The 25,785-nt window shown below is 37.9% G+C and overlaps 1 protein-coding gene across 2 annotated transcripts in view; it reads right to left on the bottom strand.

The window, feature by feature from the left end:
- Window positions 1-24,519, bottom strand: part of LOC129942825 (intermembrane lipid transfer protein Vps13D) — a 39,323-nt gene extending 14,804 nt beyond the window's left edge. The window contains exons 1-10 of one of the 2 annotated variants that reach the window (XM_056051907.1): window positions 23,862-24,519; window positions 6,917-7,710; window positions 5,719-6,858; window positions 4,650-5,665; window positions 4,454-4,590; window positions 4,102-4,236; window positions 3,277-4,012; window positions 3,050-3,220; window positions 2,481-2,976; window positions 1,207-2,408 (exon numbers count right to left, since the gene is read on the bottom strand). In XM_056051907.1, the coding sequence (XP_055907882.1) occupies window positions 1,207-2,408; window positions 2,481-2,976; window positions 3,050-3,220; window positions 3,277-4,012; window positions 4,102-4,236; window positions 4,454-4,590; window positions 4,650-5,665; window positions 5,719-6,858; window positions 6,917-7,710; window positions 23,862-23,958 (5,924 nt within the window). In that variant the 5' untranslated portion in view covers window positions 23,959-24,519. The remainder of the gene's footprint in view (window positions 1-1,206; window positions 2,409-2,480; window positions 2,977-3,049; window positions 3,221-3,276; window positions 4,013-4,101; window positions 4,237-4,453; window positions 4,591-4,649; window positions 5,666-5,718; window positions 6,859-6,916; window positions 7,711-23,861) is intronic. The other variant, XM_056051908.1, reaches the window with a different exon arrangement.
- Window positions 24,520-25,785: the final 1,266 nt, after the last annotated feature.

Here is a 25,785-nt window from a genome sequence, read left to right as displayed (position 1 = left end):
TGGTGAAGGTTATTTGCTACATGGCTCTTATCCGGCCGATGATTGCCTAGGGTGCCCGGTATGGTTCAACGTTGACCCATCTCAAATGGAAAAGATTCGCGTGTTTGAGAAACAATGTCTGCGACGTTGCCTTGGACTACGCAGAACACCAGAGTCAGAGTACAAACATTACTATTCCAACAGAGCCAACATAAACAGAATAGATAATTTCTTGCTGAAGCTTGCTGGAGGTCACATTGCGAGAGCGATGTCGTCGACTAATAGCTTAATTTTTGGGGCTGTCAACAATGAGTACAACGAAAGTGCACGTTTAAGTGGCAACATTCCGCCCGAAGCTTTTCTCTATTTAGACAATCGAGGTCTGATACAAGATAGGGAGGTGGTTTCGCTAGTCTACCACGTCAGCCCTAAGTATGTAGATAGGCGACTCCTTTACAGTCGAGACGTCCTCGCACTGGACGGAGCTGAGTGCCTTTGATTCAGTAGGACTTTAGGGACCGAAGAGATAGGGTGAGGCAGGAGAACCAGTTTTGGTGGCTTTAAATTGAGAATGTCATTTAAAGTTGTCTATGGCGTTTGGTATTAGCCGGCTTACATAGGTTTAAGGATTAGGTTAAGGACAGTCAGGGTGGCACCAAACAAAATTATATAAAATAAATTTAAAAAAAAAAACACAAAAAAAGCTTACTGTGGCTGTTCTAGTTCTTAAATAGTTTTTAAGTAATTTTTAATTAGTTTTAAGTAGTATAATTGGTTTTGGTTAATTTTAAGTATTATAATGGGTTTCGTTTTTTTTTTTAAATTTAGTTTAAATTTTTATGTAAAATAAAAAAAAATAATGATAAGGATACCAAGTTTTTTTTTTAATTTTCTTGGTTTTAGATTAAGTTCTTTTTATTTAGTATTAAAATTGTTCTCAGGCCGAAAGGCAGTAGAGATAAGATAATGGATTAACTTAGAGCACCCGCATAGGGCCTGTAAGATATTTTTTTCAAGTTTTTGAAATTTACGCTAGTTTTTTTAAAGAATTTTTGTCTAGCTTTAAAGCGCCCTACAAATTAACTTAACTTCTCTTCTCTTGATGGAGTGATAATTTTTCCATTCTTAACAACCTCAAGTCCAACCACCAGATCACTCATCACAAAACAATCAGTCACGCCACGGATGCTAGTGTAAACATAAAACACAAACCAAAAATTAACCCACCTTTTATAAATAAACTTCAAGGCCTCTGATCCACTGGTGAGGAACTTCTCGCGATAGATTTTGCCATAGTTTGTCAGATCATATAACGAAACCGAACCCAATCGACCTTCCACCGTTTTGGTCAAGTCATATTTGGCTACCACAAAGAATGCATTCGAAACATTTGCTTTGGCCAGTTCCGATTCATTTCGAACAAATACCAAGTTCAACGAACGCACTGTGATCTCAAGCTCACTATTTCCATTTGAATGTACTTCATCGATTTGCTCTTCGGCTCCATCTTTGGGTGTGTTCTCATCCTCGTCATCCGAGACAAGACCAAAGAAATCCAGAACCATAAACCATCGTTCAACGGATATGATCAAATTCAAACAATTGAAATCAATCGAACTGGTTTGTCTGCGGTTTTGATAGTTTGTCGCCAAAGTAGGACATTTTGGATCGATCAACAGAGCCGAATATATGACCAAGTTATCTTCATGTGCTTTCGATTGTGGTGAAGGAGGCGGTGTTCCCGGACAGTCGGCTCCTGCATTCACTTGCAATCGACTGCGATGGTAGTTTATAGCATTGAGAGTAGTCGTAGGAGCTGCCGCTGAAGAATTACAATCAAATCCAGCACTTGACTCTAGATTCTCTGGTAACGATCCAGTCGGCATATCATTATTCAATGCCACCCGCACCAAATCAGGACACGACGACGAGGGAGCATTTACTGGTCGACAAGTTCTGTCCTCCTGAGCTGACGACACAACCATTTGTCGATATTTCGAATCGATGGGACACTTGAGGTCTTCCATCAGAATCGAACGCAACATCACCTGCACCACAGTCTCGTACTGACTTGCCTGGTCATACTGCACGCTGAACTCCCGAAATGTTATCTCAATAAGGGGGTTGTCGTGTTCGTTCTTCAATTGGATTATGAATATCGGGAGAGAAAATGAAATTTTCGGAGTGAGTTCTTTGTGCTGATTATCGGGTTTTTCGCTGTGGAACATTTTCTCCGGCAAGCGATTATTCAATTCGAATGGCGATGAATTATTGTCAGATTCTAAATGCATTGTATCCACAGACACCTCAGCCGGTGGACGGACCAGATCGTTGGGTATCTTGAAAACGTTATCCAATGTCTCGAGAAGTTGTTCGTATTGCCTGCGAGATAGAGAGATCTGCAGAGGTTGTGTTACACTGCCATCGATCTAAAAAATCAAACAAAAACAAAAATATAAAACAAATATTCTCAAGACTTCTTTATCTCATTTAATTGTTACCAAAAGATCATCGTCATCTCGTTGTTCTTGAGAGTAACCGGTAGAAGTTATTGTATAATCTTCAATTGCAAACTTCTTCACCTCCAATTGTATGACGGTGTCATGAAGTATCGCCACTGCATCCGTCGCACAGGAATAGAATTCTTCAGCCCGAGGCAAAGCTGACAAACGGAAACCTTTTCGTCGACTTGTGTCCAAGGAGAATAAATTCATGTTACGTATTTCGATGGAATATTTGTCACATAGTCGAACAATTTCACCAACATTTGTTTTGTTAGCTATTTGTGGTTCGTTTCGTTGGAAGTCGACTTCGTCAATTGTGAAAATTTCTTCATCATCTTCATTGGTATAGTTGTCCAGGGAGTAGGTTGGTGGTGATCGGAGTTCCTCCTGATTGTTTGTGACTGTGATTTTGCCCAAATGGGCTACAAGAACCTGAGCACTGCAGCTCGAACGAGGCACCACAAGTACTGGAGTGTCTAGAATTATGTCGAGTCTGTAAGTAAAAAAAGGGGAGAAGGAAATTTTGACATTTTTTTTTCCATAAGCAACTAAAATAAAGGACCTACTTGATTTTGACTTTTTTACCGCCTTTTTTTACTTTGTGTGGACTGGCAAATAGTCTTGGTTGTTTTTCGTTCAAAGGAGTATCAATGAAAATCTCAACTGGGTCATTCAGAGGTTGAACCAGACCTATGGCCATATCAGTGGCCTTCTCACGAATCGATCGGGCAAAGTTCCTGCAAAAGCTATACATGAATGTTATGGACAAAAAATTAATTGAAAGTGTGTCTACTTAAGATAATGTTTGAATTCCTTGGCACACCAACTGATTTCCTGGACAAATCTCGCACAATGTGTATACCATACCGAAGCCATTCGAATTTTAACACTCACAGTAGCGGTAACATCTCGCGAGACATTAAACGACAGTGCCTGCCTTTGGTCAATCATCTTATCCTTACCCATGCCATAGCCTCCTCCGCCACCACCGCTATAGCCATACACTTCCTGTGTCAAAGAGTTTAGCAGGTCCTGTCGCATGTCTGGCGGATCGGTTAGGGGATCTTTACCCACCGAGAAGATTCGCTGATGGTTTATTCCTTCTGGAGTGAGATCCAGGATTTGTAAGCCACCAAGTGAACCATTAACCGATATCTCTTGACCGAGTGTGGCATGAATTTTCGCCTCGCTCATTGTGAATGTGCCCACTTTTCGTCCAACTAGATAGGAGTCTCGTTTCAGGGCACGCAGAACGAGAATATTCAAACGATGGAAATCGAAGGTGATTTCGGTGCGAATTGATGTGATAGCGTTGGTTGTTGCGCCGCCACCTCCAAGACGCGTCTCGGTAAATTGACGTTGCAGCTGATGGCGACGATTTAAATCAATTGATGTCGGTCTTGCTGGCGCTGGCGTCGCGCTACCAGTTTGTGAAACGAGAGCAGCAGTTGTTGATGATTTGGTTGGCTTTTTATTTGGAACAACTCGATTCACAAATCCAAGTAATTCAACTATAGTCTCTTGGTTGGCTAAGAAAGGGAGTGTGTCGGGAATTGGATAAAGAGTATGTTCATTTTTTATCTAACGAAAACTGCGTAAGCAAAAAGAAAAAACTTACCAATTATATCTAAATTATTAAAATTAATATTTGCTATTTGCAATGGCTCTGTATCTGGCGTTGAGTTTATAAAATTTATTTCCAATGTGATGAGAGCATCTAAATCACCGAAAGTCGACCAAGTCGCTGAGTTAGCTTTTCATATTTATTTAATTTGTTTTCAAAACCAAAAAATTCAAACAAATTTGAAGAACATAGGAAAATACCAATCATCGAAACAGGAAAAGCGAAAATTAAAAAAAAAAATTAAATAAAAATATAAAAAATAATCAAAAATTAAGAAAAGAATAAATAAAAATTAAATGCGGGGTTCCACGAGAAAAATGCAACCAAAGAAAAGAATAATGCTTACCTCTCTGAAGAGAACTGATAGCTTTGCTTATGGTAAGCGGACTGGTTGGCCTTCGATTGTCCAAGGGATCTGGTGATGCTGGTGACGTTGGTGAGCATGGTTCACTTTGTTTGAGACTTCCTGACACACTGTCCATTCTAAAAGAAACAGACATTCAAAACCATTTTCAGGCAGCCTCATTTTTTAAATCTCTTACCCAACATGTCTATGACTTGCGACAAGCAACTCAAAATCAGGTCCAAATGATTGTATAGCATCGACCAACAACAAGCCATGAACAGATAGCGAAATATTTGTATCTTCTGGTCGTTTACTGAGACCAGCTCGAACTCCAGAAACTTGTAGCTCTGCAATACTCCTACCTCTCGATTGCACCTCGAGTGACATCTGATCGATGACAAATTGCAACATAATCAGATTCATCTGTTGTTGTTGTTGTTCTGTTGTGTTTGCTGATTCATCCAAACTAATTGAATCATCATCCAAATGGAAAGTCGATGAATGATCTGAGATATTAGCTGGAGATGGATGAGCTTCAGGTGTCGGCGTGGAACTATCTGCCGAGATTATTGCTAAAATATCCATCAAAGCAGAGACTTTATGTTCGTTCACATGTGCAACAAGCTTTGGGAGTGTTCCAAAGAGAGTCAGTGATGGATACTCTGGGTCAACAGTATGAACTACACGTCGTTCCAACTGCAACGATATACTAAATCTATCGAGCAGATGCAACGCCGAAGAACCTTTAACACTAGCGAAGCCCCAACGTTCCTTGCCTTTGCACACTAACACCTGCAGATCGGTCATGTCAATCGTGTATTTATCGTAGATTTTATCATGAAGAGCATCTTCCAGACCTGTATCGTTGTTTATTACAATGTCCGACAGATCTGGCACGGCTGAGAGTAATGTAGTCGAATCGGAGGGACTGTTTTCTGAACCGGGCGGAGTCGAGCAAGGTGTCATGAATGCCTCATCTTCTTCGCTTTCGAAGTTGAAGACCTGACCATTGATTTGTTCGACTCCCGCCGAAGCTTGTTCGGATTTTAATGAGTTTTGCTGTCGTATTCGATTGTCGGTTGAATTTTTGGACAGCTGGAAACGTCCAAAGTCTACGAGAACAATTGACGTGTTCTTTTTGGTGAAGTTCTCTACAAAAATAATTTGCGGTGCAGATACATCGATCTCAAGGCACCACGATTTTCGCTGACCCTAAAAATTAACTATTATAACATTTTTCAACAATCCTTACAAAAAAAACTTACCAAATCTCCTTCGATTATACTCTTCCAATTTTTGATAAGCCTCATTTTTGTGCTGTATTTCATCCGCTCGAGTCTTCGACGTGCGTTTGCATTCTGCAATGGACCTGTAAAGAAGTCCGTAAGCCATTTCAAAGCCTCCATATTGTAAACCACATCAAGACATCTCGTTTTCACAGCCAGTCTGTAGTCGGTGTTGAATGCCAATGGTTTCTTCTCATATTGCAGCAGGAACCATGGTTCGTTGTTGTCATCCGTCGTCGCTTCTGTGTCCTTCTTCCCTTTGACATTTTGAAAACGACTGAATGCCGGCGGCACCAGCGGATCGTCCTTCATTTGGGGTTTTATCAATTCGGGAAACTCAGTATTCGGTGTGAATAGATCCTTGACACACACAGAACCCAGTGACAAGCCAATCAAGTGGGATCCTGACCTCGGCCTCGTTTCGATGTTTAAATTCAAATTATCAAAATTCATTTCCATCATTGGTTTGACTTCGGCATTTGTGAAATTCTCACTGCAAACATTCAACTGTCCCCCGGTGAGGGAGAAGTCGAATTTACCAAAAACAGCATCACGTTTAAGCAGAGAATTATTCTCTACCGAGCCTTCGAGGGCATTTAAAATATCATCTTCGAGGGTGTGTGATGAATCACTTGACGGCAGTAATTCACCACCGCTGTTCTCCGAAGCTGGAGATGCAGCTCCAGAGTTGCCATACCATCCCCACCAATTTGGAAACCATTGAAAGAGCATGCTCCTTCCCTGATTACAATCCTGACCTTTCAAATCCAATTCACTTGTCACTAGCTGAAGGAAACAAACTTCCCGCAGAGTTCGCAGATCGTCCAGGTCACGAGACTTCTCTACGTCAAACTTGAATTGCTTGTCTTCCGGCGACAAGTTCTCATTGGGATTCAGCAGGACTTTGGTGTACATTTTGATATAGCGGATGTTCTCTTTGGCTTTTGACCATTTCTCGTTGGTCGTCTCAAAGAAGAATCCATGGCAACGCACTGCGTATAGCCACCAATCTTTTGTATGTCCTCGCACTGAATTCGATGGACGAAGGACCCGGTAAGCCCGGATTTTGCTGATCGCTTGAAGTCCTCGCACACAATCCACCATCTGGGTGTATTGGAACTGAAATCAAATAAGTTAAGTTTTAGTTTTTTAAAATAGAGCCAAAGATCCAACTCACATCACTCAGACAGATGTTAACCTCCGTCACATTCACTTCACACGATAGTCTCGGTCGATTTCGTGTCCGCAACGGAAGAGGACTCCTATCGTGCCGACAATGAGCCTTTGCACTAATCGGACTTATAATGTATCGATGTTCCCTCGTGGAGCATACAATTTCCATCGAATTGCTCAACTCACTCGACTGAATATCACGGCAGGTGTTCTCGGGAAACAGACGATCCCAATAGATGGCAAATGCTTTGAGCTCAACCAACTTAAAGGCAACTTCTTGATTCCACGATGTCGTGGAATTCTGCTGCCAATTTGCATCACATGTGTGCGCTGTTAAGGATTCAATTGTGATTCCAGTTACGAAACTAAAATCCGGAATTGTTATCGAATCTTCATAACGAATATGAACTCCATTTATTTTTAGCTGGAGATTTTCACAGATATTCGTTGCCAAACCTGTGCCATAGCTCAACCAGCTGGAATACGATGAGGCATAGTAATTACTCTCACAGCTATCACCTTTCGCTGCTCGCCATTTGGCTTCGGCGTCGTCTAGTTGACATAGTTTATATTCAAGATCGGATTGTTTTTCTTTCTCATCATCCCAATCATTTAGGTCTTTTGGACCGATAACCGCATGGACACCTTCGATTATGATGCACCATGGTGCTGTTCGAAATTGACGAACTGGGATTTGTAGTTTTATTTTGCCGATGTTGCCGCTTATGGCTTGTAATGGAAGGCCAAAGCTCCGGAGGGAATCTTTTCGTATTGGGACATTTTCTAATTCAACTTCACCTGGAAAAGAGAATACAAAAATATACAGATTAATGATCTTAGCGGTTGGTGGTATAAAGAAAAATGAATGAGTTCTGAGAAACAGTTGTTTGGACCAGAAATTGTAGACAGGAGATCATTTACAGCATAACAAAGAATTTCGGAGACAAAACAGAGCCCTGGGGTACACCGATATTTATTGGACTTATTGAAGCTGATAATTAATAAGCGTTTCCATAAGCCATGAAAGAAGGGACTTAAGACCGATAAAATTATAGTTAGGGGAAAGAATGTTTTTCTCTCCTCGGTATAGAGTGAAAAAATGCTGTTTCCTATGTACTCGGGACGAGCGTAGAAAAATAGGGTAGGATGGAAAAGCTTACTCAGTTTTTATTTCAGCGTGAAAGAACACCTCTTCAGAATAATAGTGGGGAAACAATCGTAGCGACCGAAGACAGGGGGCAAAGGAATGACAAACAATTCGTACTACCTGTTGGTCATTGCATTACTTGTTGCAAATCTGGTCTGTGCGATATGTGCGTTTATGTTTACATTCCCGAAAGGGATGATTGGAGTTTGTCAAACAGAGAACACATTTTTTAAATTTGTAAGCGTTGTTTCCGTGTAAATCTTTGTATGGTAATATCAAAGTACACTAACATACAATAAAACACATCTTATTATTATTTTGACATATTATTTGATAGTTATCCCTTTCGACATTTCTATACTGCTATAAAAACACCCGACAGGGTGTGCTACAGGAAAAGCCTAGATAATAGATGTTATCGTCTCGCGATTACTTATTCAAGGTGGCGCTACAGTCCGGGCAGACCTGGGCCTCAACCAACATGCGTCTCCAGCCAGCTCGGTCCCTAGCTAGCAGTCTCCAGTTTCGCACGCCAAGTTAGTTGAGGTCTTCACCCACCTGCGTGCGCCACCTGAGTCGCGGTCTTCCACTTCTGCGCCGTCCCTTGGGATTGGATTCGTAGACGTTCCGGGCTGGAGCGTTGATGTCCGTTCAGCGTCGCTGTACAGCCCGTACAGTTTGTCGGTATATCTTCTTCTTCATTCTCCATTTATGCAGACGGGACAAAAAATCATCCGAAGAATTTTTCTCTCAAGGCATCCTAAGGTGCTCTCCTCTTTCTTTGACAGGGTCCACGCCTCAGAGCCATAAATGACAACCGGGGTGATGAGTTTCTTATAGATGGTGATTTTAGATTCTCGAGAGAGGACTTTACTACTCAATTGCCTTCTAAGTTCAAAGAAGCAGCGATTTTTTAAGAGTTATTCTTCGTTTGATTTCAGCGCTGGTGTGTTGTCTGAGTTTATAGCGGTGTCTAGGTAAACAAAGTCGTCAACGACCTCAAAGTTATAGCTGCCCATAGTGACGTTTTGTCCATAATACGTAGTAGTTCAGTGTCCTTTTTTGATGACAGCATATACTTATAGTCTTGTCCACATTGACCAATAAACACATCTTCTTCGCTTCCGTCGCAATACACAAAAACACTCAACTGACATCACGCTTTGATCTTCCAATTGTGTCAATATCATCTGCGTATCCGAGTAATTGACACTCCGTTTGTTAGTTCTTTAGAGAAAGCTAATCTCTTTGTTAGGCAGTTCGCCGCCAATTCAACGCTGCCAGTGAGTATTATGACTCCGCCTGTCATCGAACGCGTTAGTAATTCTGTACTGTGGCGAGAGTCCTAAAAGATCTTAACATACATAAATGCGCTGGTCCGGATGGTATCCGCGCTATTGTTCTGAAGAGGTGTTCTTCAACGCTGGCAAAATCAATGCCTAATCTTTTTCATCTGTCCTACTTCTATAGTCTCTTTCCGAGCGGATGGAAAACTGCATTTGTCCAGCCTATTCCCAAAAAAGGCGAATCTTCCTCACCCTCTAATTACCGACCGATTGCACTTACGTCCCTTCTTTCCCAGGTCATGAAAACGAAACGCTGGAAAATTATCAGCTTAAGAAATATCTTGAAGATCGAAAGCTTCTTAATGACCGGCAGTACGGCTTAGGTCCACTGGTGATCTCATGGTTCATCTCACCGAACAGTGGAGCAAATCTTTACATCGCTTTGGAGAAAGTAATATTATTGCACTTAATATTTCAAAAGCATTCGATAGGGTTTGGCCCAAGCTCTCTTATCGAAAATGCGTGCTTTCGGTTTTCACGAATCGCTGCTTCATCGGATTAGTAATTACCTTTCGGATCGTTCAATACAAGTTGTATTGGATGGATTCAAGTCTGAAAACCACATAATACATACTGGTGTGCCCCAGGGCTCTGTTCTATCTTCAACACTCTTTCTCCTTTTTATTAATGATCTCCTGTCTGCAACTTCTAATCCAATACATTGTTTAGCTGACGAACGTACTCTCAGGTTTTCAAATTCGTTTTCAGAGCCACATCTCTCTTCTTTGGATGTGGAACTGCAACGAAAAAATATGATAAGCTCATTAAATTCCGACCTAAACAGCATTGTACAATGGGGAATAAGAAACCGCGTGGAATTTAATGCTTCGAAAACCCAATGCTGTCTTGTATAATTAAAGAGAGAACATCTCGATATTCTCGCTATGCGATGCAAGAAGTTTTTCTCCCCATCTGATCTGGCTGTTATCTACATAACTTATATACGTTCAAAGCTTGAGTAAAACTTCCAAATCTGAGCTGCAACCTACTTAAGCCTCTTGGACAGCATTGAACGGAGAGCATTTAAATTAATCGGTGATAACACCATCATAGGATCATTTACGTCGATTGAACATCGTCGTAAAGTTTCTTGTCTCAGGTTTTTGAACCGTAATTTTAATGGTTTATGCTCAAGAGAAATAGCCTGTTGCATTCCTCCCCTTAAACCGTTCAACCGTAATACTCGCGCTTCTAGGAATGCTCATCAGTATACCGTCGAGCCCAACTTTCGTCGTACTGTCAAGTACAGAGATTTGTTCTTTAGCCGTACTAAAAATTGGATGTACCTTTGGGAGATTGTGCCTCTAGTGTTGAGGGTTGAGTTTTACACAATTCTTTCCAGAATGCTGTTGAAGAAGTCGCATGACAGTGCATCGCCTTGTCTAAAACCTTTTTTGACATCAAATGCATCGGTGAGATCTTTCCCGACCTTGATAGAGCAGCGTTCATTCTCCATCGTCATTCTGCACAAACGAATAAGTTTGACAGGGATGCCAAAACTAGACATTGCTCTGCAGAGCTCTTCCCTATAGATGCTGTCATACGCAGCTTAAAATCGATAAGGAGATAGTGGGGATCGATTTGAAGTTCCTGGGTTTTTTCCAAGACCTGCCGTGAATATTTGGTCGATAGTAGACTTTCCCGGTCTGAAGCTAATCTGATAAGGATCAATCAGGTTATTGACGAACGGCTTCAGACGTTCATATAATAAGGAGACTGATGCCTCGGCTCGCGAATGGTTCGACTAAAAAAAGGGGTTAAAAACTAAAACCTGTTTAAGGTTACCGATTTTGTAAAGTAAAAGCGCACACGATGTTGGATTAATGGGAACAAACATCTATAGAGGCGTCTAAAAAACTAAATTTTTCAGCAAAATGTTCAAAGACTGATGGATCTGGAAAGAATGGAAAATTTTCTTTAAATACTAATGAAAACTCTCAATAGATTAAAAGAAAAGCGATTGTTTTAACTAGAATTTGTGCGGAAAGTATCATTGCAACGTTCTTCTTAGAAGAAGACATAAGCCAGCGCCACAACTCCCACTATCTACAAAAAAAAAACATAAGTTTTAAAAATTGTTCACCCTGTTTGTATCGTAAAACATTTTATGGGTATCATTTTTTAAACTCGTAGATCATCGCTCACTCTTTAAATAATTATAGTTAAGGTTTAATTTACTTAAACAAATTTAATTACTAAGTTGTCGTTAGTTTATTGATAATTTATATTGTTTATAAAATCCAAGTATAAACAAAACATGCAATTGAAAGATTTTATGACACCATTTAAAATACATAACTTATCTTATTTATTTATTCATGGGTATAAAATTTACTCTATTGGGGAAGCTAAAATTATATGCAAGTGTCTATTCAACGTGAATAGACAAACTTTCATTATTTGTTTAGTGTTGAAAGTTTAACGACAGTGAAAATCATTTGCATTTTCTTGACTTTTGATGACCTTCAAACAAAAATCTTAGATTTATTGACTTTAAACAATTTAAATCTTCATAAAATTAAGTCTATTTTAAGACATCTATACGCTTTTTATTGAATTTTTAACTTTAAACTATTATCTTAACTATAAACTAATAAAATGCGTAAGTACAGGGTACTACAGAAAAAGCACATAATAATTTTTGTCTTTTAAATTAAGTAGTTTAATATTACAATTTTTTTAAATGATTATCTTTGGAAAATAAACGAAGCATCTCGACGATGCAGCAGAGTGATGTTTAATCCGTCATTTTGAAACACACAACGAGCTTATGTGGGAGTTTTGAGATGCTTTCAAAATGGAGCTTCGACCTCACGTTTCGTTTGACAATCGTAAGGAAAAGAACGTAATGTGACTCCGAACGGAAGCTCTTCTTCATGGCTGAAACACATACACGCTTCAGCTTCGGCTTCGTCTGCGTTACGTTAGGCCTGCTTCGAGGTTGCTTTGAATGACATTTGTATTAGTTCATCCCTCCAAAGAGCAAATATTTTGTTTGTTGACATTTTTTTACAGCTGATGAGCTGTCAGACAAAGCAAATGTTCAGATATGGAGATAGGGTAACCGGATACCTTTTTGTTAGTGTGTTACGTGTAAAATAACTGCTGATCAAAAAGGAATCCAAAGGTATCCAAGAATTTCTGGGGTATGAAGGTATCTGACAGAACAGCTGATTCAACACACGGTTGAATTTCAAGAAACTTGAAAATTGATTACAGCTTTTTGTATTTGTTGTTTAACAAAAAGATACAAAATGTTAGTTAGTTAGTTACTTAGTTATGCCAATTTAGCTAAAAGGAAATTTAACATAGATTACAGATTAAGGTTATCTCTTATTCATTAAATCGTTACGCACCTATTAATTCATCATCGTCCGACGAATCAGTTGAGTTATCCATTAAATGTTGTATGTATCTTACAAAAACCTTAATGGCTGAATCACAAACACGCTTCAGCTTCGGCTTCGTCTGCGCTACGGTGGTCATGCTTCGAGGTTGCTTTGAATGACATTTCTATTAATTCATCCCTCCAAAGAGCTAATATTTAGTTTGTTGACATTTTTTTACAGCTGTTGATCTGTCAGACAAAGCAAATGTTCAGATAAATGAACTAGAGCTTCCGTTTGGAGTCACATTACGTTACATTACGTTCTTTTTCTTAAGATTGTCGAACGAAACGTGAGGTCGAAGCTCCATTGTGATAGCATGCATTGATTTCATATGGCTGAACTCGTAAACGTCAGACGATTCAGCTATAAATGTTTCTCTGCTTTTTGTTAACAGCTAAAAGTTTGTTTTTATTTTTTTGACAGCTATCCCAATACAGCTATCCAACTCGTTCAACAAGTGGCGTTTTTCTTTTTTAGTTCGGAGCAGAGCTCGAACTGTCAAAAAAATAATTGTGTTTCTTTTTGAGCTCTGATCGTGTTTCATTTTTAGTTCTGAACATGTTCAGAGCGCGCTCTGTGAGTTCAGAATAAAATAACAAAGTAAACGGAGTAAAATGAAGAACACAAACAATTTAATATTTGAAAGCCGGTTAATTAAAAAAATCATCGTCAAAACAATAAAAATGGCGGAAGAGGCTAGTCGCTTTAGTGCAGAAGGAAAGATAATTTAGAAAAAACTAATTGCATATAGCATTTTTATGAATTAAATTTATTTCAGGCTTCAATTGGACCAACTCTATGACTGTTTTTTTAATTAATTTGATTAAAGAAAATTTTGAACGCCTTCAAACAGGCTATATTTTAAATCATGACACTTTAGTGCTCAAGCTGTTACATAATTAAATCAGAGAGCTCTGAACATACTCTGCTCAGAATTCTACTCTACTTTACTCTATTCGCTCAGACTCTGCTCAGTGCTCAGCTCTGAACTAAAAAAGAGAAACGCCAAAGGTATCTAAAAATCCACCTCTCCAAGATACCCTATCCAACACGAGATTGAACGTAGCCAATAAAAAACTTAATATTTGAAAGATGTCACCCGAACAATATGACAGCCATGTGCCAATTGAAAAACCCTTTATAAAGAAACTTTTCTTGAATTGAAACAGTTTATAAAAAAGATAAGTGAGGTTTTCACGGCAACTTCAACCCTTTAGGACACAGAGAATGTAAGCAAAAATAACAATACTTAACAATAACAACAAAAATTAAAAACGGTAGCTGAATTTATTTTTAAAATTTTTGATTTTTGCATAATTTTAGCGCCACCCTGTACCTCTTTCATTAGCTTGCAAATACAGTACGTTCTCGATTATCGCAACTTATTTAAACAATGACCGAGGTTGTTGCAATAACCTGTTAAATATTTTTCTAGGCTCAATTGGAGATGCAAAGTGAAAATTGGAAAACCAACACTTATTTAATGCAACATGAAACAAAACTAGAATAAGTTAATTCATTATAAGATATAAAAGTAGATATACATAAATACATAATATGTTTACATAATTATTTGTTTTGGAAAAAGTTGGACACTTTTGTCTGGATTTTTTGAATGTATAGATTTTTTAAAATAGCTATTCCTCGAAGTTTTTGAAAACTCAATATTTATTCAATAGAGGCTGAATTTCTCATTGCTGTAAATCGTTTCACGTACCCAATCATACGTTTCTTCACTCGAAATGGATTCGTTGACGGAAAGTTCATTGATAATTTCAGCTCGAAATGTGCTTTTGAAAATCATTATGAGAGTCCATCAACAAATTCCAACATTTTTTTATTGGATCAGCCTGCAATCCATTTCATGCGTTGGATAGAAGGCAAATTGCATTTTGAAGGTGCTTGAATTTTTAATTCAAGGTCTTATCCCTCAGATCCAACTAAATTTGTTAAATTTATAACGTTCTAGTCCATTGGCTGAAGAATAACAGTATAATTTGCCGGTCATGCCGTTATACAAAAGTAAGAGCGCTTTTGTTGTCCGTTTTCATTTTATTACTTCGGGCACAAATGTCGAATAGGTGCTGATGATTCCTTAAAAGCTACAAGGGTTTTGTTAGGCAGAAATCGGTAGAATTATCCAGACTCAACGGCGTTACAAATTTGATTGGGTGTCAAATCGAGCTCTCAGACTTTTTCCTTAAGTTTTATCAATCTACAAGCTGGAGTTTGTTTGAAAGTTTTTCTCCACATATTTTCAACACGCGTATTCCGTGTCTTTTCTTAAAATTTGTCATCCATTAGTTTTTTCATGCAAAGAGCACATTTTTGTTTTTACTTTTTAGTGCGAGTGCAGCTAACGCCACCAGAGGGATTACTGGCAATGGTATGAATACAAATTTGTATTTGCCGATATAAAGTTCAATTGTGGGGGAGGTGCCGCTTTGTTTGTGCGTGACGGGATAAGTTGTAAATTAATATGCAAATCTGATGACGATGTTCATTTGAATATGTCTTTTCGCTAGTTCGCTACTAGATCTGTATCTTGCCAGCGATGTTTGTAAGGTTATGCTTTACAGCCAGCTTTTAGCACCTGGTTTTACCAAGCACGATTTACTTTTTGTATGTTTGGATTTAGTTTTTCAGGTTGATCAACAATTTTTTCAATACCGAGACTTCAAAAACTTAAACACATCTGACTTACGTGATTTCGACTGCGGAGAATGGAACTCACTATACCATATGCAAAATGTAAATGATCAAGTCAGGCTTTTACGGCAAAACGTCAATCAGCCTTTTGACAGACATGTTCCTATCAAAACCCTTCTCGTTGGGCATACGGTTCCACCTTGGCTGAATAGCGACATCTCTGCCCTGATGTCACAACGAGATGCCGCCTACAGTCAATGGAGACGTTACAAACTGGAGCACTTCCACAAATTGTATTGCAGACTGCGTAATCAAGTTGTCGCAATGGTCAGAATGGCAAAAAGACTTTATTATGAAAACAAACTTGGTTGTTTAACCTCTAGCAAAAAATTATTAAAAAACCTGCGTGAAATCGGTATTGGCAAAGAATCTAAAAAGCCTGTTGGTGACGTCGATTGTGATGCACTCAACAAAAAGTTTACGCCCACGCCCTTAAACGTTGCTTTACCCGTTCATTCCCTTACTGAGGAGGAACCAACTGCTATTAACAGCTCTTTGAGTTTTATGAGAATACAAGAGGAAGACATTGTAGAGGAAATAATATCGATACAATCTAATGCTACTGGCCTGGACCGAATGGACCCTAAGTTCTTGAGACTACTTCTTCCATATATACTGCGCTATATAACCTACATATTTAACAGCATCTACTTCCGAGTATCCTTTAGAATGGAAGAAGGCTAAAAGCAAACAGGTACTGCTACAGAATTTCGGCCAATTGCCATTCTTCCGTTTCTTTCGAAAGTGTTTGAAAAAACAATTCTGGGGCAGATCCAAAAATATCTTACAATCAACAACCTGTTAAGTACCTGTCAGTCTGGTTTTCGACCTAAGCGCAGCTGCAAATTCGCTTTACTTTTTGTAACTGATGAAATAAGAATGGCTGCTCCGCATTTCACAGTGGTAAAAAAAGAACGATCTCCGCCTTATCCCTGCCAAATCAACATCCCTCCCCATCTATCGCAAAAACTTTGATTTATCGGGTTTAAACTTGTTCAAACTTGACGTCGAAAACATTGAATATGTTAGCACTGCTAGAAACCTAGGAGTAGTATTCAATAGCACTCTCACTTGAGATGACAACCTTAATAGTGCCATTGATAAAGTCTTCGATTCACTCGAAATTTCATCCCGATCAAAACTAAACTGCTACTTGCTAAGGCCTTTATACTACCAATTGTGTTGTATGGGTGTGAATTTCCCTCATTCAACAAGGTCCTAAACACTCTCTGCCCATCGCTATGAGAAGAATAAGCCTGGTAAAAATCCTCGTTTCAAACCCTCCCAGTGGGTGCCGGACGGTAATGATCACCACAGTTGTCTTGCACGTTGTCAAACCAGTCGCTAACGAGCTCATTCGAATGCCTTGGCAGGGTCCGTCTTATCTTCTGCCTTACGCCGGTATATCGGCTCTGCCGGGGCTGACCTCTTTTTTCCGTAAAACCATTCCTTCTTGGTGGAATGAAGAACTGTCCAGTCTTAGAAAAATGACGAGGACAATTTTCAATATCTGCCACAAACATAAGTTTTACCAACCGTATAAAGACTCTCTTAAAATTTACAAACAAGCCCTGTCATCAGCCAAAAGACAAGGCTGGAGAGAATACTGTCAATCAATCGAAGACATAAAGAACTCCGCAAGGTTCAGCTTATTGAAGGAACATTGTAATCCTTCATTTCTAAAAAGAGCCTGATGGAACCTGGACAGCCTCTCCAGCCGAATCTCTTCAGCTACTGATGAAGACGCACTTTCCGGGTTGCGAGAGTGATAACCCCGAATCGCTTGAAACCAAAATGCTAAACGTAGCTCATGTGGAGCAAGTCAATTCCGTTATAACCAGAGAAAATATTTTGTGGGCCATCAATACTTTTTCTCCATATAAATCCCCAGGCATAGATGGCATACTGCCAGTTATGCTTCAAAAGTTGCATGATGTGGAAGCTCCATGACTGGAACAAATTTTCAAAGGATATCTCCTTCTCAAACATGTGCCCATGTCGTGGAGACAGGTCAAAGTAGTTTTTATCACGAAAGTGGGTAGGCGAGGTCACGAATCCGCGAAGGATTTCAGACCAATAAGCTTAACATCTTTTGTGCTTAAAACCTTGCAGCGCATTCTTGATTACCATATTAGAGAAATGCTAGTTGGACGACCTCTCGAAAGCTCTCAGCATGCTTATCTTAAGGGCAAATCTACGGAGACTGCCCTCCATGAGGTAGTGCGTATTGTAGAACAAACAATCCATTATAAATAATTTACTCTTGCCACCTTCCTAGACATAGAAGGTGCTTTTAACAACGTCCTTACAGAATCCATAGAAGAATCGCTCGTTAAGTTCGGCGTAGAAGACTTCATTCGAGAATAAATTATTTCCATGCTCAGTGGTAGGAAGATTCGAGCCTCTCTTCTACGCCTGCAGCAAAACTTTCGGCAAAAAGTGGGGACTCCAGTCAAAGATGATTTTATGGACGTACACAGCCGTAGTACGTCCAACCTTAACATATGGGTCGATTGTGTGGTGGCCTGCTCTTAGCTAAGCCTATAATATTGATAAGCTAAAGAAGGTTCAGAGAACAGCTTGAGTGGGCACCACAGAGGCCATGCGTACTTGCCCACCGGACGCCTTTAACGTTATTTTGGATCTTCTACCAATCGACCTTTTTATTAAATACATAGTTTCCAGCAGCGCTATTAGGCTGAAGGAATCAAATAGCTGGTTATCAAAACCTTATGGTCACAGCAACACAACGAAATTGATTCCCGCAGATATTATCTCGGTAGACACTGACTACTGCACTCCTACTTTGAGGCTTACTAAGGGTTTTAAGGTTATTTTCCCATCCAGAGAAGATTGGGAGGACGATATCGTGTCGATAGGTTTCGACACAACCATCTTTACTGACGGCTCAAAGATGGAGTGCGGATTTGGTTCTGGGATCTTTTCTGAGTCCCTAAATGTAGCCAAATCCTTTAGGCTTCCTGACTTTGCTAGCGTTTTTCAGGCTGAACTGCTGGCAATAAGGGAGGCAGGTAAGACACTTTAACAAAACCCAAACCAAAACCGAAATGCGGCTATCATAACAGACAGTCAGGCAGCTGTCAAAGCCATTAACTCGGCCATATCCTCATCTAAATTGGTCCAGCAATGTCGCGATGAGCTTGCGAACCTGAATATTAACCTCGGTGTCACCCTGATCTGGGTTCCGGGCCATAGTGGTATCGTGGGAAATGAACGGGCTGACGAGCTAGCCAGGCAAGGATCGGCCCTTCATAGCTCACTTGCGGAAATGGTTAACATTCCTTTTGGTGCTATGAAGGGTAAAATCTTTTCTTTCTACCAAACTGAATCAAACCGAAGGTGGAGCAATTTACCCACCTGCATTATATCTAGGAAGATATGGCCCACCTATAACAAAACCCGTACAAACGATCTTCTATGCAGGCCAAGACATAGCCGGCAGGGGCGATTCCTCATAGTTAGCTGGTTTAGCGGCGCTAAACCAAGAATTTTGGAATAAATAGAATTTTCTAATATGTATATTATTTGGTAATTGAATTACTCAACAGTTGACTATAATGTTAAAAAATTCAGTTGTAGTTACATTATATGAAATTTTTCTACAAATCTTCATTTTATGAAATAAAACTCGCATACAATAATTTATCTTAAAGCATTGGGCTTTGGGCACCGCAAAAATTTGCGCTACCAAATTTCATACATTCCACACACACAGATTTATGAACACATTCGAAAAAAACCCTATAAAAATAAACAGAAGGGTGAGCGCAAATAAAAGCGATAACCCAGCGAAGTATACGACACATTAAAGGCACACAACTGACACAAAAGACAAGTTGCACGAGTCGCAACCATGAGTTTGATTTCTCCTTTCTTTATACATCGTATGGACTATGTGAGGAAAAATAAGACCGACGACTAATCGAACATGATCGTCGAACTCGGCGATATGATTCAAATCATATCATATTCCTTTTTAAAATGAGAAAATTGTGTTCTATCTATTTTCATTTGTGTGAAAATGAGGTTTGCTAGCGAACTTGACCCAGCCCAGCGGCCAGCACTACGACAGGAATATGTTCGTTGTTTAGCGCTCTTTTTAGAGATAATACTGATTTGTGGTGTCGATGTGTGGGGAAGGAGAAAATTGAACACAGGTGGTGTTTGAGTTTAGTAGGCGGATTTTTCAAATGTTAAATTAAAGTAATTAAACTAGCTACCTTTGGTCAGACTAGGATAGATGAAGCTCTAAGTTCCTAGTTAAAAGATGCTAATACGAAACATAACATTCTGGTGAAAAAAAATCGTAAGGTGTTGAAACGTCTAATAGATGTAACAATGCTTTACGCTTTTACGCAATCAAATTTCCTATAGAGTCAAACAGTCAGAGTTTGTTGCAATTATGCTTGATGAGACTTCTGACATTCAATTAAAGTCCCAATTATCCATTTTTTTCCAATATTACTTAAATAATTCAAGAAACATTTGTTGGATTTATCGATGTAAGCTCAGGGCGGACTGCAAAACTAGTCAAGACTTTTTGAAAAAATATGAAATTCAATATAAACTAGTTGCACAGACTTACAACGGAGCTTCCGTTATGAGTGGTCATTTGAACGGACTTCAAGTGAAGGTGAAGACTATTTGTCCGAAAGCAACATTTGTTCATTGTTACGCCCACGTTTTAAATTTAGTTCTGTCTCAAGGATTAAGTAATATTAGAGAGTATAGAATATTTTTTAGCACTCTGAATGGCATTGCAACGTTTGAATCACATTCAAGCAAAAGAACGTATGCTTTAAAAGAAGTGTTCCAGGGTTAGCCACAACAAGATGGAGCTTTAGTTCTCGACTTGTAAATATAGTCCACTCCTACAAAGACAACGTTTAACAATATTTTGAAGGCATCCAAGATAATGTGACAAATATATTCTAAATTTTTAAAAACCTTTGATACAGTCTTTCTGTTGAATGTGTTTTCAAAACTTTTTGCACATTAAAATGTACTGTTTAATACCTTACAAAACACATTGTGTTTTGTACGAACCAAATTCAAAAAATGGAACAATTTCTTGAAGTGCAAAGGAACGAAGGGTTCGAAGATATTTGGCAAGCAACGCTGCTCACTGTCCCATTAGAGGATGAAAAAAGAAAATCAAGAAATGATAACATGCTTTCGAGTAAAATAAAATATACAAAATTGTTTTTTGAAATAATAGATTACTTACTTATGCAAATATAAGAAAGATTTTCATCATTGGAAAATCTGAAGTATTTTGATTTACTTAATGGAAATAAATTAAGTAATTATTCCAACAAAACTAATTTTCCGGAACCATCAATACGCAATTTAACAGAAAACTATCCAGATATATTTGAGTTCACGGTATTAAAAAACGAATTAACTGTGTTTTATGAAAATGTTCAATGTGTACAGCCAATGACCACCTCAGTTGGATCATCAAAGATGATAACCCCACTTGATGTCTTGCTCTGAATAGTAGAAAATGTAGCTCACAGTTTTGAGCAAGTTTACAAGCTTTCAAAACTGATCTGTACCATAACAGCTTCTGTGGAGCGTTCCTTTTCAGCTTTGAAAAGAATAAAAACGTATCTTCGAAAAACGCAAGGGCAAGAACGTTTAGTAAATTTAGCACTAACTTATCTCTATTGAGGAAGACATTTTAAGAGAACTCAAAGAAAACTTTAATTTTTATGATAAAGTCATAGACAATTTTATAAAAGTTGGAAGGAGAATTGATTTTGTATGCCGCTGAGCAAATTTTTACTTTTTTTAAATGTAAGATTTTATATTTCGTACGGAGGTCATTTTTGTGTTATTATCTTTTCTTTGTGTTGCTCGTTATTATTTTTTATTTATTTAAGGATTTATTGAACTATCATTTTGAATAAAATGAATTATTATTCTTGAAAAAGTATTTTGATTTTCTAGAAGACCAGTAGCTAATCCTAAAATTATGACCAGGAATAGCCACTGATAGCCGGGATTGTTGCGGTTTGTACTGGACATTGGCCTATAGGAGTTCATGCAGAGAAGTTTGGTATCTCTTACAACACCTTTTGCCGTAGTTGTAGTGACCAAAGAGGAAGTGAAACCATAATCCATTTCCTCTGCAAATGTAATGCTTTGGCAAACACCAGAATGAAATGCTTTGGAAAAGCATTCTTTCAAGAACTTGATGAGCTATACAAAGATTAGAGACCTAATCTTTTTTCTCAATGCGACAAAATGGCTCTAACATAATCGCTATGAAGCTTCTCTATCAATCTATCCCTTTCAATCAAAGGTCAAACGAGTTTTTGGTATCTAAACGGCGCACTACAGCGCTAATTGGATTTCAGGCTAGGTTGCCTTGAGATCGCCATTTCTACCTACCTACCTATAAGTAGATTTAAATTTCTATTTTTCAACTATTTGGCAAATAATTGATGTTAAATTTCGTTTTCTTTATATAAATATGTAAATAGATGCTTAATTTTCTCTTGTTTATATAAATATGTAAATAGAAGTCTTAGTTACATAATTTTTATTCAAATTCTGAAATTAATGTAAAGGCTTGCAACACTTTATCGACTCATGTCCTACCTTGTAAGCGATTTTTGAAATAAATAAAATACAAAATACTTTTTAGGACCTCGCCGGAAATTGGCACATTTTTCTTTCTTTGACTCACTGAACAAAATTCATTAAACTTAATAAAAACATTTTGCATTATTTACATACATAAATGTCCATTTAAAACTCAGCTGTTGCGAAAATATAATAATAAACAAATATACATAAAATCGAGGAGTTGCGGGAATAGAGAGTTGAGTTAATCGAGAACGTACTGTATATTGATAAGGGATTTTAAATTATACAAAGCTAGAAACTAAACTGAACAAAATCGAGCTCCAAAAAACTTGTATCCGATTTCGTAAGTTAACTATTGCATGAAAGGCAACCTACGAGCAAGGTACAGGAAAACGCAAGACTCGCTATACAGAAGTCTTTACTCAATTGTTGGGACTAGTATTGTCAGCGACATTTTGCAGAGATGTAGAATACATTTAACTGGCAAAGCAATAAGTTATCAAACGCAAGGTTGAAAAAAAGGAAAAAATAAACACTAAAATTATAAAATGTTTATTTTCTTTAACAAAAAGACAACAAACGGGAATTTGTAAAACATTCTTTTCAGTTTATTTTAAATCGTATAAACAAATGTATCCATTTATGTCAATTCATCTTATAAAAGTTATGAATTGAATCTCATGTGAAACACACACTCAAAACGCGAAATAACAAAATAAAGAAAATAAACAATTAAAATAAATAAAAAGAAACAAACTCAATTGACATTGAAAGAACTAATCTATTATGTTTTATCAAGCTTGAAGCCTAGACGTTAGAAAAATACTAATTACTCACGAAAGCAATTGCGACATACCAATCTAGTTAAGGTATACTTATCTTAAGATAAACTTAAAACAATTACCTCAACTTTGCGCCATACCTAAAGAAAGACCAAGATCAATTTCATTTTACTCTGTTTTGCACCCACCCCTGAAAATCGAATAGGGGCAGGGAGTAGGGACGAGGTGTGAATTCTTCCAATTAGAAATCATGAAATTGAAAACAAATCGAATCTAAACAAGACGTAGACGAGTTAGGTACAAGTTCAATGCTCTGTGAACTTCAATACCAACATCTCTCGCCCTCGCTTTCGTCTCGTCGTATTTACCCACAAGCCAAATTAAAGTTAAATTCATTTGGCTGCATCTGCATCAGTAGAAATCTTTGTAGTCTGCAATTTGTTTCACTTTCAAATTAAATAATTGCTTGCGGCTACAAAAATAGAATTATAAACAAGTCTTATGTTTGGCAAACATTTCCTTGAAGGAGAAAGTGCGCAGAAAATACGAAAAAAGTACAGCGAACCTTCACAATTAACACTAAAAACAACACATCAGGCTGACCTCGATTGAGGATATGCAAATAGTTCCCCCACATTCCCTACAAGACACACAAAACGTGAGACATTGTCGGCCGTCGTGACTCTTTTAATAGTTCATCGACCAAGAATGGAATGAGGAAAGAACATCTCGAGTCAATGTGGCGCCTGCCCTAGCAGCACTGATTGCTCACAGAAGGGCCACCGAACAGAGTCTATTTTGAGAGTTGTTTTCACCATGAGACACATGAACATAGGGGCTCACTTGGGGTCTGGGACAGAGTAAAAGTTGGTCACGTCCTGTAGTTCTATTTACATTTTGTGATTTTCACGTTACATAATCTTTTCAATTGAGAAAAAAACAATGAAAATTCACAGCTTACCTGATAACAATGCAACTGACAACTGTGCTGGATTAAAATCTTCAAGGTATTTGCCCAGATATGTGTTAAGGACCCATGTAATTAGTTCCCGGAGCATTTTGTCTTTTGGGTTCGATAATCGAAAAGACAACGACGAAATGCACTAAAACTAAAATGAATTTGTTGCACATTGAGCGTTGTGATTAAATTGAATTGATTTATTTCCTATCTTTATTTTCACTTTACTGGAGTCGAGTCGTGTAATCAATTTAGACGGGCACATAAATTGATAAAAGCCCCGAAGACGACGACGCGAAGCAAACAACAAAAACGACGACGGCGGTGATGAGATCACTCATTTGTATAAAATACACACTACCTATTTATTTATTTAATAGAATTTTTATTTAATATTAAATTGCGACTTGAAATCTTGCACTTTGAAATTTTTTTTCACAATCTCAAAAAGTTTTCTTTTCTTTTATTTCGCGTCACTTTTTTCCTTCTTTTTCGATGCACAACCGGTGATTTATTCACTTATATATTTTGGTTTGATTGTTTTCACAAGTGGGATGAGATTATTTATACTTTTTTTATTGAATAAAATGATAAAATATTTAAAATTAAAAACACATCGCGAAAGAACAAAATATTCCGTAACTTCTGTTCGTCTTGTGCTTGCGATTGCGATGATGGGAGAGTGAAAATTTCTGACGTTTGTTTTATGTTTTTTGACAAATTGTGAAGGGGAACTTCCAATGACAGTTGCGAGACAAAATGGAATTGATTAGAAAAACAGGGTGTAGCTAAGGTTTAATTTAATAATTCGCAAGATAATGTGAAATTTAAGGTGGAAACTTTTAATCTCAAAAAGAAAAATTTCTTAGTACATTTTAAATTCAAAAAGGTATTAAATATTTAAATATTTCGCATGGCATTGAAGAGAAACAAATGGTTTTTAATAAAACAAGTGATACGTTTTAAGATGTACCTCGATATGGGTTTGGACAAGTTTGAGTTCTTTGAGTATTACTACCTTTTCATCAGATTATTATCTGGATGTTATTCCAATAAGACGAAGCAGAAATGTTCATATAGATAATAAGGCTTCATTGACAAGTTCTTTTGCATTGTATTTCTGCTATTCAGTTGTGAATTAAAAACTAAAAGCTTTTAAAAATCAATAAATTGTGAATTTTATGATTTGTAATTATCGTATTCGGTACATTAGATCTGTTATGGAATCTTCTTTTAAAGGCCAGTTATAGCTGTCATTGAAAACTAACATTGGATTTTTTATTGACAGGTCGTTTATAGCTATCACTAAAAAAATCTGTCATTGAAAAAAGTTCCTGATTGAAATCCACTGAAAAATTTTTAATGACAGAAATCTGTCATTGGAGTTGTGTGAAATTGGAACACAAATCAGTGGAACGATTCGTTTCACTTTTGAACATAAAAGTATCAGCTGTTCAGGAAAATTAAATGAATACGACATTCACAAAGCTAGTGGCTACGTAGTCAAAATTCAACTAGCTTTGTGAATGCAAAACTTCACTACAAAGATAGTTAATCTGGAACTGTCATATTATTGACAAATGCAAATTTATACAAAAAGAAACATTTTTGATTTGATAACTTTAACTTATCTTTCGTGTTTTTAAATTCAATAAAATCAAATTTAAGACATAATTTGAATGATTTATATTTGCATTTAAATCAAATCAAATCAAATGGGGTGGCGGAACAGTCCGTTGTGAACCAGGGGCTAGTGACTTACAACTCTCAACCATTTCTGTGTGCGAGTACTGTTGTCAGGAATGGAAGGGACCTACAATTTTAGGCCGAATCCGAACGGCTAGTTTGAGAAAGCACTTTTGCATGACAAGAATTACTCTTGAAGGATTTGTCAATTCCCCGCAAGAGCTAGTACCCGCGAAAAATA

The sequence above is a fragment of the Eupeodes corollae genome, chromosome 1 (assembly GCF_945859685.1).
Source record: "Eupeodes corollae chromosome 1, idEupCoro1.1, whole genome shotgun sequence".
NCBI lineage: Eukaryota > Metazoa > Arthropoda > Insecta > Diptera > Syrphidae > Eupeodes > Eupeodes corollae.
The sequence above is the reverse complement of the archived record's forward strand: the minus strand, read 5'-3'. Positions and strand labels throughout refer to the sequence as shown.